The 12,424-nt window shown below is 35.4% G+C and overlaps 1 protein-coding gene across 1 annotated transcript; it reads right to left on the reverse strand.

Annotated features, from left to right (window-relative positions):
- Positions 1 to 1,028: 1,028 nt before the first annotated feature.
- LOC107032109 (transmembrane emp24 domain-containing protein p24delta3-like) lies at positions 1,029 to 10,908 on the reverse strand. The gene is made up of 4 exons (XM_015233686.2): positions 10,444 to 10,908; positions 3,608 to 3,814; positions 1,476 to 1,552; positions 1,029 to 1,393 (listed from the first exon to the last, which is right to left on the reverse strand). The coding sequence occupies exons 1-4, from the start codon at positions 10,660 to 10,662 to the stop codon at positions 1,249 to 1,251; spliced, it is 648 nt and encodes a 215-aa protein (XP_015089172.1). The 5' UTR covers positions 10,663 to 10,908; the 3' UTR covers positions 1,029 to 1,248.
- Between the last annotated feature and the right edge of the window lie 1,516 nt (positions 10,909 to 12,424).

The following is a 12,424-nucleotide window of genomic DNA, read 5'->3' on the forward strand; positions in this document are numbered from 1 at the left end:
CGAAGCTTCAATCAGATATATTTCTTTGTATTAGATATTAATAATGTTATTAACAAGTTTCTACCAAAATAATTAGAAGAAAAGGTTAGATGCAATTAAATATATACCATTCCCTTCAAAAACAAGTTATTATAAGAGTTAAATTTGGATGCAAAAGAGTTAATAAGGAGTTAACTTCTTGCATAATTTTAAGTAAATTCAAAAAACTAATAAAGATTTGAATTTTTTAATTAGAATTCTCCTTCATTTTCTGTCAAAACTATATCCATTAAAATTAAGAAATAGCACTAAATTAATATTTTTTTTAATGTGTTATGTGTGTACTATTATTTTAGTTTATATAATTATAGTATATTTTTATCACAATCTACATGATATGATATGAAAAATAAATTATTGACATCGATCACGGTACAGTCACTAAGTTGAGTCAGATAGATGCAGATGAATATCCTCTCCAGTACTTGTTCTCTTCATTTCCTCAAATACACACTTGGATAAAGTTATGTGTCATAATTAAAAACTAAAAATGGAGATTTACTTGTTATTTTAAATCTCCACCTTTAGTGTTTAATTATGACACATGACTTTCATCCGATAGATCCTAACCCACTTGCTGAAATATTTTATTAGTTTCTAAATTTTGCACACCCTTCTTATAGTCTCTAACTCCACCACCAATGCAGACATATTTACCTTTAGTTGTAGAGGAAGTACATGCATCAATTTTAAGTAGCTTTCCAGGATGTTGCCCACTCGAGTCAGTATTTTATGGTCGTAGAATTTTCATTGTAGATCCAGTACACGAACCCAGATTGCCTAAGTATGATAGTTGAATACTAGAAGCCACAACTTTAGAAAGTAATTTTGAATGAACCATGTAGAGTTGTGGCCATGTTTGTTTCTTGGTGAGAAATTATTTCCAAGATCAATCATATCAAATTGATCGGTAGGGTGTCCAGAGATAAATTAATGCTGCTGCTTCAGAGAACGTACAACAACATTATCAACTAAGTAACAATAAACAATAATAAAAGCAAATGGCTCCAAGTTATGTTGCATTATGTCTGAGTCCTTGTATACACAAAAAGCTGGACAGTAAATCTTATCTTTGTCGTATGACACGATGAAAGCTGGATCCACTAATATAACCAAAAAAAATAAAATGAATTGTTAAAGAAGAGTGGAAATATGGTAGTCTAAGGTTCTTTCTGCTATCCAGGAAAAAAAGTTTCACCTAAAGATGGCCTAAATTAGCTTTTTCTTTTGGAAATATTGCTTCAAGTACAATATTTGCAGAACTGATGCCAAAATGCAGACTCCCAAAGACATGATACTGAACCAAGCTACACGTGCATTTGTCGTTTCACTCACTGACCGCATCTCTGATTCCCTGAAGGGGCAAAAAAAGTTGAGAGATGAAGAATAAATGCAAACAAATAAAAGTTATTGCCTCCATAAGCTAATATATATACCTGGTCTTCAGGTAAATCAAATTTTCATGAATGGCTTCCACAGCCCCTTCAAGCTTTCTCAGCTCAAGCTCAACACCCTACCATATGTAGAAAGTGTGAAAAAATCATAGAATTTTGAGAATACATCTGGATATCAAGTTATAAGAGCACAAAAAAAATAAAAAATAAAAAAGAATCATATATGATCCTTTCCCAGTGTGCAAATACGTAGGCAGGAATATCCATTACAGTATGCCAAACATATACCAATTTCAACAAAAACTTGGAAGTATTTTCTATAGATGATTTTCTTGAATAAGTCATAAGGTGATTATTTTGTCTTCCCCCACAAGAAGAGGCGTGATGCTACCACGGTGGCACACCTTCATGTAAGATTGACAGGTTTTAACGGGAAATCAACAAGATACCTATTGTGGAAAAAGCCCAAGAACAAGTCCAAGAATTGTGGAGAATAATCAGCTAAGGCCTACACATATTTCATGTTTCAAGTCCAAGCCTTGGAGTAAGATTGGGCCTCAAAGGAGAGCCCAAGGACCTGCCACATGGAGGCCCCAAGGAGCCAAAGTAAACCTGATTCGCATACCCAAAGATGCTGAAGAAATCAAGCCCAAAAGGCTGAAGTTCATTCCCAAAATAAGGCTGAAATCTCATGTTCAAAGGGGCTGATATTAATGCAACTTTAGGCTTGTGTTATAGTTAGTAGTTTGGAAACTATTCCTCATTCCGTAAGTGTTAAAGTGGGTAAAGTCTCACATTGGTTGGAGAATGAAGAAGCGGTTTGCTTACATGGACTAGGGCAATTCTCCCCTTATGAGCTAGCTTTTGCGGTTGAGTTAGGCCCAACTGTCATATTCATGGTTCTCATAGCCAGGTCAATCCCCGTTTGGCTCCCGGTCCACGCTCCAATCGGGCCTGGGCGTGAAGGGGGATGTTGGAGTGGGTAAAAGTCCCACAATGGTTGGGATGGTTTAGTGTTTGCTTATATTGACTTGGGCAATCTTCCCCTTATGAGCTAGGTTTTGGGGTGGAGTTAGGCCCAGATATCATATCTTTACGGTGAGTGACATTCTTTTTGACCTTGCTTCCTAGTTTCAAAGTTTTCTTATTAGGATTTAATATTTATTATTTCCATTAAAATAGGAGTCAAAGCACATCATATTTGGGATAGGATTGCCCTATACATATAACGATAAATTTAGTTATTTTTAGTTTGGATACAAATATTATGAATATTATTTGAGAGGTTTTTCTTCTTTACACATTTGTGAGTGTTGACTTGGAATTTATCTTACTCAATTCTTTAAGAGGTAAGATTAATTTTTAACTTATATCTTTTTTTAAATATAACTGTGGTGTCCAGACTTAGCTTGAGCGCACCTCGACTAATTTCACAAGATACCTGCCACTTCCCATAACAACATGTACTACTCAACTCTATCCACCAAGGTTAAGATAGATGAGAAGAAATCACCTAGTGCTTTTTGTCTCTGATGGGATTTGAATCAGATACCTTAAAGTTCTCAACCACTTCATTAACCGTTAGGCCACACCCTTGGATATCTTAACTTGATATCTTCAGTTTCTATTAAAGTTAAAGGAGGTAACTGAACTTACACTGATTGTTATCTCTTAGCCGCTAAAAAAAGGATTAAACCCTCAAATACCCAAATGTTTACTGTTACCAACTTTAAACACCTAAAGGAGTTCGGCAAAGAAAGAAGTAGTAAATGCTTCATTCGCAATTGCAACTTTCTATCTATCATGATCAACATATCCACAGGGCATGCCATTCAAAACTTAGAATCACGAGAAATGCAAGAGAAGATCTAGAAACAATCTTTACTATTCTTTTCAATTTCATATATTCTCGATTAATTCCAAGATTATCATCAACTCAAATAGGTGTTGCCTCACTAGATGACCTGTCCATTATCATCCATATTGTTGGAAGTAGGACATTTCATGCTACCAACAAGTAACATGTATCGGTGTCATTTATTTATCTCAAAGTATGGGATGAATAGAGATTTTCGAAATCTGTAGTCTTGCTCTCGCAGTGACTACTACTCTCTCTATGTGGTTGGATCCAAGATAACAGGTCTGTACTCATTTTGAACTACTCAATTTCTCACCTCTATCTTCTCTTTTCTGGCAACTGATTCCCAATCCTTGGCAGCAATTCCATTTTTCCAGTCAATGTTTACACTGAGACTCCCACCTCCTGGATTATCAGCCCAAAAACATGCTAGGTAGTTGCCAGCCTCTGTAGTTGTGAAGGCAAACTGACTGTGTGTTACGTTCTCCTTATGATGAAGAGTATTTCCATATGGCGAGGTGACCTGCAAAGTAACACACAAGACATGATTTTTAGTATTGCAACAAAGCAGTCAGATAAGCCTGTCTGAACAGTTGACATAAATCTATCCATATAAACCAATATACAAGCAAACTGCCATCTCTGTAACATGGCAAACCCTGAGAGGTTTAAGGGACAAGACGGAAACACACACTACCTCAAATTTAGTGGCTAACCAAAAGTTTTTGTTTACATGAAAGGTCTTCAGTATTCATTATATAAATATCAATACCACCTGAAACTACATAGAATTCCAGAACCCTACTCTACTTTCATGAGCATGTGCGAGTGAGTTTTTGACTTTTTTCTTTAGTTGTTAACAAACTGTGTGAACAATAACTACGAAAAAGATACAATATCCAGCCTTTTATTCTATATCTCTAGATTAATACTAATCCTGCAATGTAGATATGCAGATATGGATGTAAAGCAAAATAAACACATGATAGAATTTCAACAGTAACACAAATTACACCGAGCAAATTGAAAATACTTTAAAATGCCTTCAAAGCTGCCCCTAGGGATTTGGTCTAGTTATAGCGTTATGTGTGGGTTAGGTGCATGCCAGGAATTCGCACCTCACTCAAAAAAATAACCTGGAATTTATGTGGAGAAGGGTATAGGGGCTGCGGCACCATTATCCAGAAAAGAATGTATGCATCAAACTTTTATAACGATATAGCAAGAAAACAACCTTCAGCTACTACAGGATCTTTATCAACCAATGAATGAGCCTACTTTACGCACTTCCACACTAAGCAGGCAAGGCTAACTACAAGCAACAAGGCATCACCTGCACCCTCCAATCCAATGACTCTAGTTTCGAACTGTGCACCAAGTCAACTGTAAGGAATTTCTCGATTATCACAACGTAGCATTTAAAGCTGTACTTCCAAAATATATGGCAAAAAGTACGCGGAGAAAAAGCACTCAACATAACCATCTATTCTACTAAATTACTGCAGAACATAATGGTTTTGGTGTCACCATATTACAAAGGACTGAAAATGTTATTTACCAACTTGCCATCATGAAGTTTCAACTAACCTCAACGTTAGATGTCACTATTTGCAATATACAAGGATGGGTAGGAAAGAATTGTAGCTCTCTCGGTACTGTCTTCATACACCGAAACTTTCTCCCAAAAACAATTAGTGTTTGCAGATGACACTTTAGTTTTCTGTGATTTTTATAGGACTCATCACTTAATTGGATACTTGGTATATGCATTAAACATGGTTTCAGGTGGTGTCAGACCCTAAGATCCACATTAGAAAGGGTGAGATCATACAAGTTAGAGATGTGGAGGATATTGAGATTCATGCACATGTTTTGAATTGTAACGTTGGAACTCTCCCCAGAGCATACCTTGGTTCTCCATTAGGTGCTTCAAATAAAGACCGAGCTGCATGGAATTTGGCTATATTGCTCGGACTCTCCAAACTGATGCCGCACCAGTGTTAGATTCTTCAAAAGTACACTATTTTTGGAGAATCCGACATGCACCCGTCGCAATTTTTTAAGAGTCCAAACAACATAGGAATTTGGTACTTCAGAGGTTTGAGAAAATGCTTGTAAGTTAGAAGAAAGATATTTATACAGAGGAGGAAACGAAGTGCTTATTAAGAGTACACTATTGAGTATTCACACATTTTTCATGTCTGGCTCCAGTCAGTGTTACAGAAGAACTGAGAAGATTTCAAAGAAACTCCCTATTGGATTCGGCAAACGGGGCAAGGAAGCTTCACTTGGTGTGGTGGGAGACTGTTACAACTTCTATGTATTGTGGTGGCCTTGGGCTAAAGACTTCAGAGCTTTCAATACGGCATTATCAGCCAAATGGTTATGGAGATTTTGGAATATGCTTCGAGGAGGGAGATGATAATGGAAATATATGAGGTCTTGGAAGGAGCTTGAAGGACTAAAAATATTAGTATGCCTCATAGATGCTGGTTGTGGAGGAATATTTTGAAAGGATGGGAAGTACATTGTTTTGTGTCTTTCAAGATAAGGGGATGGGAGAAGATAAAACTTTTGGGAGCAAAGGTGGGGTGAGGACATACATTAAGACGTGCATTTCCAAACAAATTTAGAATGTCATGCAAAAAGGAGATGAGACTCCAAACGTGTCCGGATGATACAAGGAGAGGTGTTATGGGTTGAGGTTTATTACAAACTTTCATGACTAGAAAGTGGCAGATTTCCAAATCTAATCGAGCTGTTTCACAATAAAGGAACTCGGGAGTATAACCCTGATGTATAGAGGAGGAACCAATGAATAGTGTGGTATTCTTAGTTATTTATCATTGTATGAGAAGCTTCTGGTTAGGGAGCAGTGTTATCAAAGGCGCGGTTAAGCCCTGATGGTAGGCTCAAAGTGTGTTGTGCGCTTCGCCTCGTTTAATGTGCACTTCAGTGTTGTCACCAAGGTTCTAAGGCATACTTTCCTTGCCAACGAACCTCTTATGAAGAGGCAACACTAAACAATTGATATTTCACCTTATCGTAATTATTTTGCAATTTATTTGTTCATATATTTGTCATTCATGGTTATGTATTATTACTCTTGGACTAAACATATACATTTGGGCTTTATTTATAAAAGTTCGTGCTTTATTTGGGCTTAAAGCCCCAATGGACCTTAGAGCTTTTGCGCTTTTTGCTTTTGATAACACTATTAGGGAGGAGATCGCATTTCCGCATAGTTTGATTTGGATACCTAAGATATAGAGAAAAAATGTGATTCTTCACTTGGCTAGCTACAAGAGGAGCGATATTGATGGTCGACAATCTAAGAGAAATGTTACTTGCATTAGTTGGTGCTTCATGTATAAGCGTTCGACTGAAGATGTTGACAATCTACTCCTTCGTTGTCCGGTAGCCTAGAGGTTATCGTGAGAATTTTTGTGTTTGTTTGGAATGACTTGGGTGGTACTAGAAACTATAAAGGATCTCATGCTCAATTATAATTGTGATAGGTGGTGGAAGAGAAGATGCAGGGTTTGGAATACTACTCCACTAGCGCATCATGTGGGTCATATTAGGTGAAAGAAATAGAAGAGCTTTTGAAAGTGCAGAGATTAATCTTGCTCAATTCAAAAATAACCTTTTATCCCTTATTTGATTTTGTGCACCCATGAGAATCTTTATGTATGGAAGATTGGGTGGTATCTTTCATTAGGTTTTGTCTATTTTTTGGTGTACTTCTTGTTTATGGGTAATTTTTTGCCCAGACATTATCAACAAAATTGTTACTATATCAAAAGAACAACAATCAGGCCTTAATCCCAACTAATTGATATCATGTAATTGGATTCTTTCTTTCATTTACTCTGTTATAAACTATCAAGATTGATTGCGAATGTATGTCCTTTGACACGACTTTATAACCCACTCTACCTCATCCTTTCAACACCTTCACTCATATGGCACCTACGGACTATTGCATATAGAGTAATATAAAGATTAGAGACCTACTCTTATTTTATCCTCCATGTATAATTCTTGCACACTCTTTTAGATGTGACTAATTAAATCTTGCCAGATTACCTAAATCTTCTATGACACAAATCTACATCCGCATATTTATAACATTCATGTTAGGAATATGCTGAACGTTAGAGGCCTAACATGCAGTCCAATATGACTCTGCTGGTCTTACAGCCATTTATAGACTTCCTTTAGCTATGTTAGGTATCTTATCACATAACATTTCTTCATTTCCATCATTGCAACTAAATGTTGCATGTTACATTTTCATACACTATGACATTCTCCTAATTTGAGACTCAATATCTGAATAGTTTGTATTTAGGTACCATACTTCCTTCTGATCTCATTCATTTGAGGCTTGATATCTTACAAATTATAAACGGTAAAGGGTCAAATATACCCCTATACTATTGGAAATGATTTATATATACCCTTCGTTATACCTTGGGGCCATATATACCCCTCCCGTTATTCTTTGGAACATACCCCTAATTTTAACATAATGACACATGATAGGCTAAAAATTAAATAATCCATCCCCAATTTCTTTGAAACGACCCATTTAAAACCCATTTTTCGGATGACCCACCTTCAACCAAATCCAATTACATAAGTCATCTTCATTTATTTAAAACCTCCACTAAAATCAGCCACAAAAGCTCATTGTGGAACTAAAGGAGGGAGTGAAACCTCCATTAAAATCAGGCTAGAGGAGGAAGTGAAAGCATTGCTTCCATTTTCTTTTAACTAGGATAAAGTAATTTTATTAATAGTAGACGACTAGTAGTACCAAGGGAGGACTGCATAAGTAAAAAAATAGAAGTTCTCACACCATCTCCTTCAACTGTAATTTCAGTAAAAAAATAGAAGTTCCCACACCATCTCCTTCAACTGTAATTTATATTATAAGCTTCAATATCAACTTTTCTTAGAAGGTATTTGCATTATTTGTGTTACGAAAAGTTTTCCATTTTATCTTGTGAGATGCTTTTGCTGGTGTTGGTCGCCGAAAGTCGAGGATTCAATCTGGGTGGTATTAGCTTTTTTCACTTCTTCCTTGAGTTTCATATTCCTTGAGTTTCATAGTGAGCTTTCACGGAGGTTGATGCCTGATTTTAATGGAAATTTTAGGTAGAGAAGATGACTTCAAAAAATGAGTTTCTACGAAGGTGGGTCAGTAGAAAATGGGTGGGTTCAAGGTAATTGGGTAATTAAAATTTGAAATGGGTTATTTGATTTTTAAGCTGACATGTGTCAATCTGTTAAAGTTAGGGATATATGTGGACCAAAGTATTACGGGAGGGGTATATATGACCCCAAAGTATAACGAAGGGTATCTATAAAGTATTTCCAATAGTACAAGGGTATATTTGACCCTTTTCCAAATTATAAATCCTTTGTCTACAAGCACCCTGAGTCATATTTTATTTCTCTAACATCTGAAAATTTATATTTCCGCTAAACCATTAGTAGCTAGAGACTAATATTAAATGTGTTTAGATATTCAACTACATGTGCATATTTTGTTGGTCAGGTTAAAATTTCCACAATAATAGTAAGAAATCACCATTTTCACATGTTGAATCAGGTAGAAACATATAACCCTTTTAGTACTGAAATCCTATTATAAAGATAACCAAATATGAGCACAAGAAGTTCAATGTTACAATTGGTTTGATGTAGAAGGACTCTGTTTACAAGGATATTTAACTCTGGAGAGCCTTAACGATTTGGAGGTTGGAGAACATCAACAGCTTCTAATCCTACTCTACAGTCAGAAGGAGTATTGTGCATAATGATTCTTTGATTTGTAGAACAGAAAGGCACAGGTAATTCTCAGGTGTGTCAATCATGAAAGCCGAAGCCCTTTTCATAAAGGAGTAAAAGGAACTTTCAGCTACTGATATTTTGTTACTACAATGCCCAGAAGAATTTCCGTTTTGCACCTTTTTCCTTCTTTGTGTGTACGCACTCAGCTCCCATGAAGAGCATTCTTACTGCTGAGGAATTGAAGAAAAGAACGATAGTGGTACCAGGTGGCAATGCTTCATTCATAAAGAAAAAGGGGGAAATGTGGGCCTTATGCTTTTGCATTGCATCAGAAATGTGGAACCTAAAGCTTCACACCAAGAGCTAGCTAGTTCATGTCACGCAATTTAAATGATCTCTTCTGGTGCTGGAAAGGAAAATGAGGGGGGGAGGGGAAGAGAGAGACAATGTACCTCGTGAATAAATTTGCCTAGAGCACAAATGAATTCAGAAAATGAGAAAACAAAGCTTTATCGTCACTCTCAACCAAACAATATGAAGTCTAAAATTAAGCTCATACTGGTTTAGACCATTGAAATCTCAAGATCCCACAGTTTCAAAAGAGAAACATTTCTAAATACAAGTCAATGCAAAATCAGGACTACATAAAAAGAAAAAAGAGAGATACAGCATTATGTGAAACTAGACTTGTATACAATAATGAATAAATCATCAGATGGATTTGTCAGCTTGCAAGGAAAATAAAACAATCATAGTGATTAGATAATCATCTGTAGACTTCAACCAAGCTAAAATTGGCTTGGTATACTAGGTCCAAAAATTAAAAATCAGCAAAAAGACATCTTGCTGGCACCTTGACTCTCATACAATATCCAGAAAATAATTGGGCAATTAATAGCCTATAACTTTAATCAGCTCCAAATTCACCAACAAATATAAGAAACTCAAGCTCGAAAGTTTTAACATATCATTCAGCAGAACTATTATTCCAGCTCATTCTAGTGGTAGAAAGCAACAAGATATTTTTCCAGTTTACTAATAATAAGCCTATAATCCTGAAGCTTAGCATATCTAAAATATTCATTGATATTAGGGCTGAAGTATAAATTTTTGGAGGGAACTACACTTTGATGTAGTATACCTGTGGATATATAGAAGTAAATGTTACCTTTCTCAAAAAAAAATATTCATTCATCTCAAATAACCAATTGAGGATTCCATAACTATTTACAGCTAGGTCAATTTCAAAATATATGTATATCCAGCATAAAAATGTTGGATCCATCTCTATGATGGATCAAGGAAAAGGAAATAAGATTTAAGAGCAAAAGTAGTAAAAAGTCATCATACCCTAGCGGAAATGGTGGGGGTAGGGTGAACATGATCGTCGGAGATGACAACATAATCTGCCAAAACGACGACGTTATTATGGAGTTCTTCGGAAACGCACTTGGTACCAGTCGGCGGCAGACTCAACCATATTGCTTCACCCTTGTGCAATAAACACAGAACCATCAAAGGCACCGCAAAATACATAAATCTTGGCAGGTTGCCACTATCCCCCATCATTTCCTTACTTGTCTTTTCAAAATTACTCCCTCTTAACTCTTGATTCTCTATTCTCTTCTGTAATTAAAAAAAAATATACTCTCTGATCTTTTGCTTGCCTGGGCCTGGAGGGCTATGTAATTCTATTGCTGTCATTCCGACCCTACACCTGGATATGGTCCATTTGCACAAATACCCTTCTTCTTTTTTTAATGTTTTTTCATTACTTTTAATACTAGTTTTTGACAAAGATAATTAACAATCAATAATTTTGGGTTAGACGATTATGAGTGTGTTTGGAAACCCACCTTGTTATTGTATTTAGACGCAATTACGTTGTCGGTTCTGTTTGACTAGAGTGTAATTATTGATCAACAGGTAATTAGTGTAATTGACAGGGGTAATTACACTAATTAATATCTAAAAATGTTACTCAATTTTAAGAAATTATCTAGTTAAGTCATTAAATTTTGTTTTGTATCAATAAAATCACTCAACTTAGATATTTGTACCAATAAAATTACTTACCTAAATTTTATTATTTAAATAAATTTAGCATGACAAAATAAAATATTTTTTATGCCAGGTTCATTACTAAAATAATTTAAAACCATGATTCCGACGTTCACATTGAGGATCAATCGAAATTTATCCTGAACCGCATTAATTTACACATTGAGGTTTTCCATGTTGAAGCATCCAGAAATCGCAACTATGCATGTGGATTGTTATTGCAGTAATTGTTTTTCCATTTGTATATATTGAAAAAATGCAAACAGAAAAAGGTAATATATCATCAAAAATCTAATAAACTCGACGTCAATACATAATACTGATAAAAAAAGCATATAAAATGCATAAATAATATTATAATAGGCATATTTAAAAAAATAGAAGCAAACAAAGTTGAGGTGGTGGGGTTTTAATTTTTATATTTAATTTTAATTTTAATATTATTTTAACTATATTAGAAGCATGATTATAATTTGGGTATCAACCAGTCTATTTCTTTGTAAATAAATTACTGATTGAGGGCATTTTGTCAATTCAGTCCACAGTTTTATCTCCATCTTGCTCCAGTGGTAGGTAGCGTGGCATATATGTTTGCTTTCACCGACCCCTACATTTTGGATTCAACTCTTTGCCTTAAATAATACTGCATTCTTAAGGTAATTCATCGTCTCTCTCTTCACATGCTTTCTCTTCCTTTTGTCTCTTGGTTTCAATTTTTATTTGCCTTAAGATTGTTTGTTGCATTTACTTTTATATATGAGTTTATGAAGTTCGAGGCTAAGTAGAATTAGAATTAGGGTTGTAAGATTATTTGTTGCATTACTTTTATAAATTAGTTTATGAAGTTCGAATCTAAGCAGAATTGAAATTAGGACTGTAAGATTGTTTGTTGCATTTACTTTTATATATGAGTGAAGGAATATTGATTGTATTGAAGTGTTAACCTAATAAGGGAATACATGGGAGATATATATAGGAGATATAGGAAGGAGTACTAATCCTAATAGGACTAGGATTAAGGAGTACTAATCCTAATAGGACTAGGATTAGTACACAGTAAATACTAATATTATTTAATACTATTTATTTAATACTATCTGTTATTATCCCCCCTCAAGCTGAGCTGAGCGGAAGCGAACGGAAGCTTGGAACTGAGGTAATCGTGCTGTCGGCTCGGGAGAGGCTTGGTGAGAATATCAGCCGGTTGTTCTTCAGTGGGTACATACTGCACAGTCATGGTGCCGGCCTGAACTTCATCGCGAACAAAGAG

Source organism: Solanum pennellii, chromosome 10 (assembly GCF_001406875.1).
Source record: "Solanum pennellii chromosome 10, SPENNV200".
Taxonomy (NCBI): domain Eukaryota; kingdom Viridiplantae; phylum Streptophyta; class Magnoliopsida; order Solanales; family Solanaceae; genus Solanum; species Solanum pennellii.

Coding starts and splice junctions, on each gene's coding strand:
- LOC107032109 (XM_015233686.2), bottom strand. CDS start 10,662: ATGATGGGGGATAGTGGCAACCTGCCAAGATTTATGTATTTTGCGGTG. Junction 3,815..10,443: donor CCCCCACCATTTCCGCTAGG/GTATGATGACTT, acceptor GTTACTTTGCAG/GTCACCTCGCCATATGGAAA. Junction 1,394..1,475: donor TTGATTTACCTGAAGACCAG/GTATATATATTA, acceptor TTGCCCCTTCAG/GGAATCAGAGATGCGGTCAG.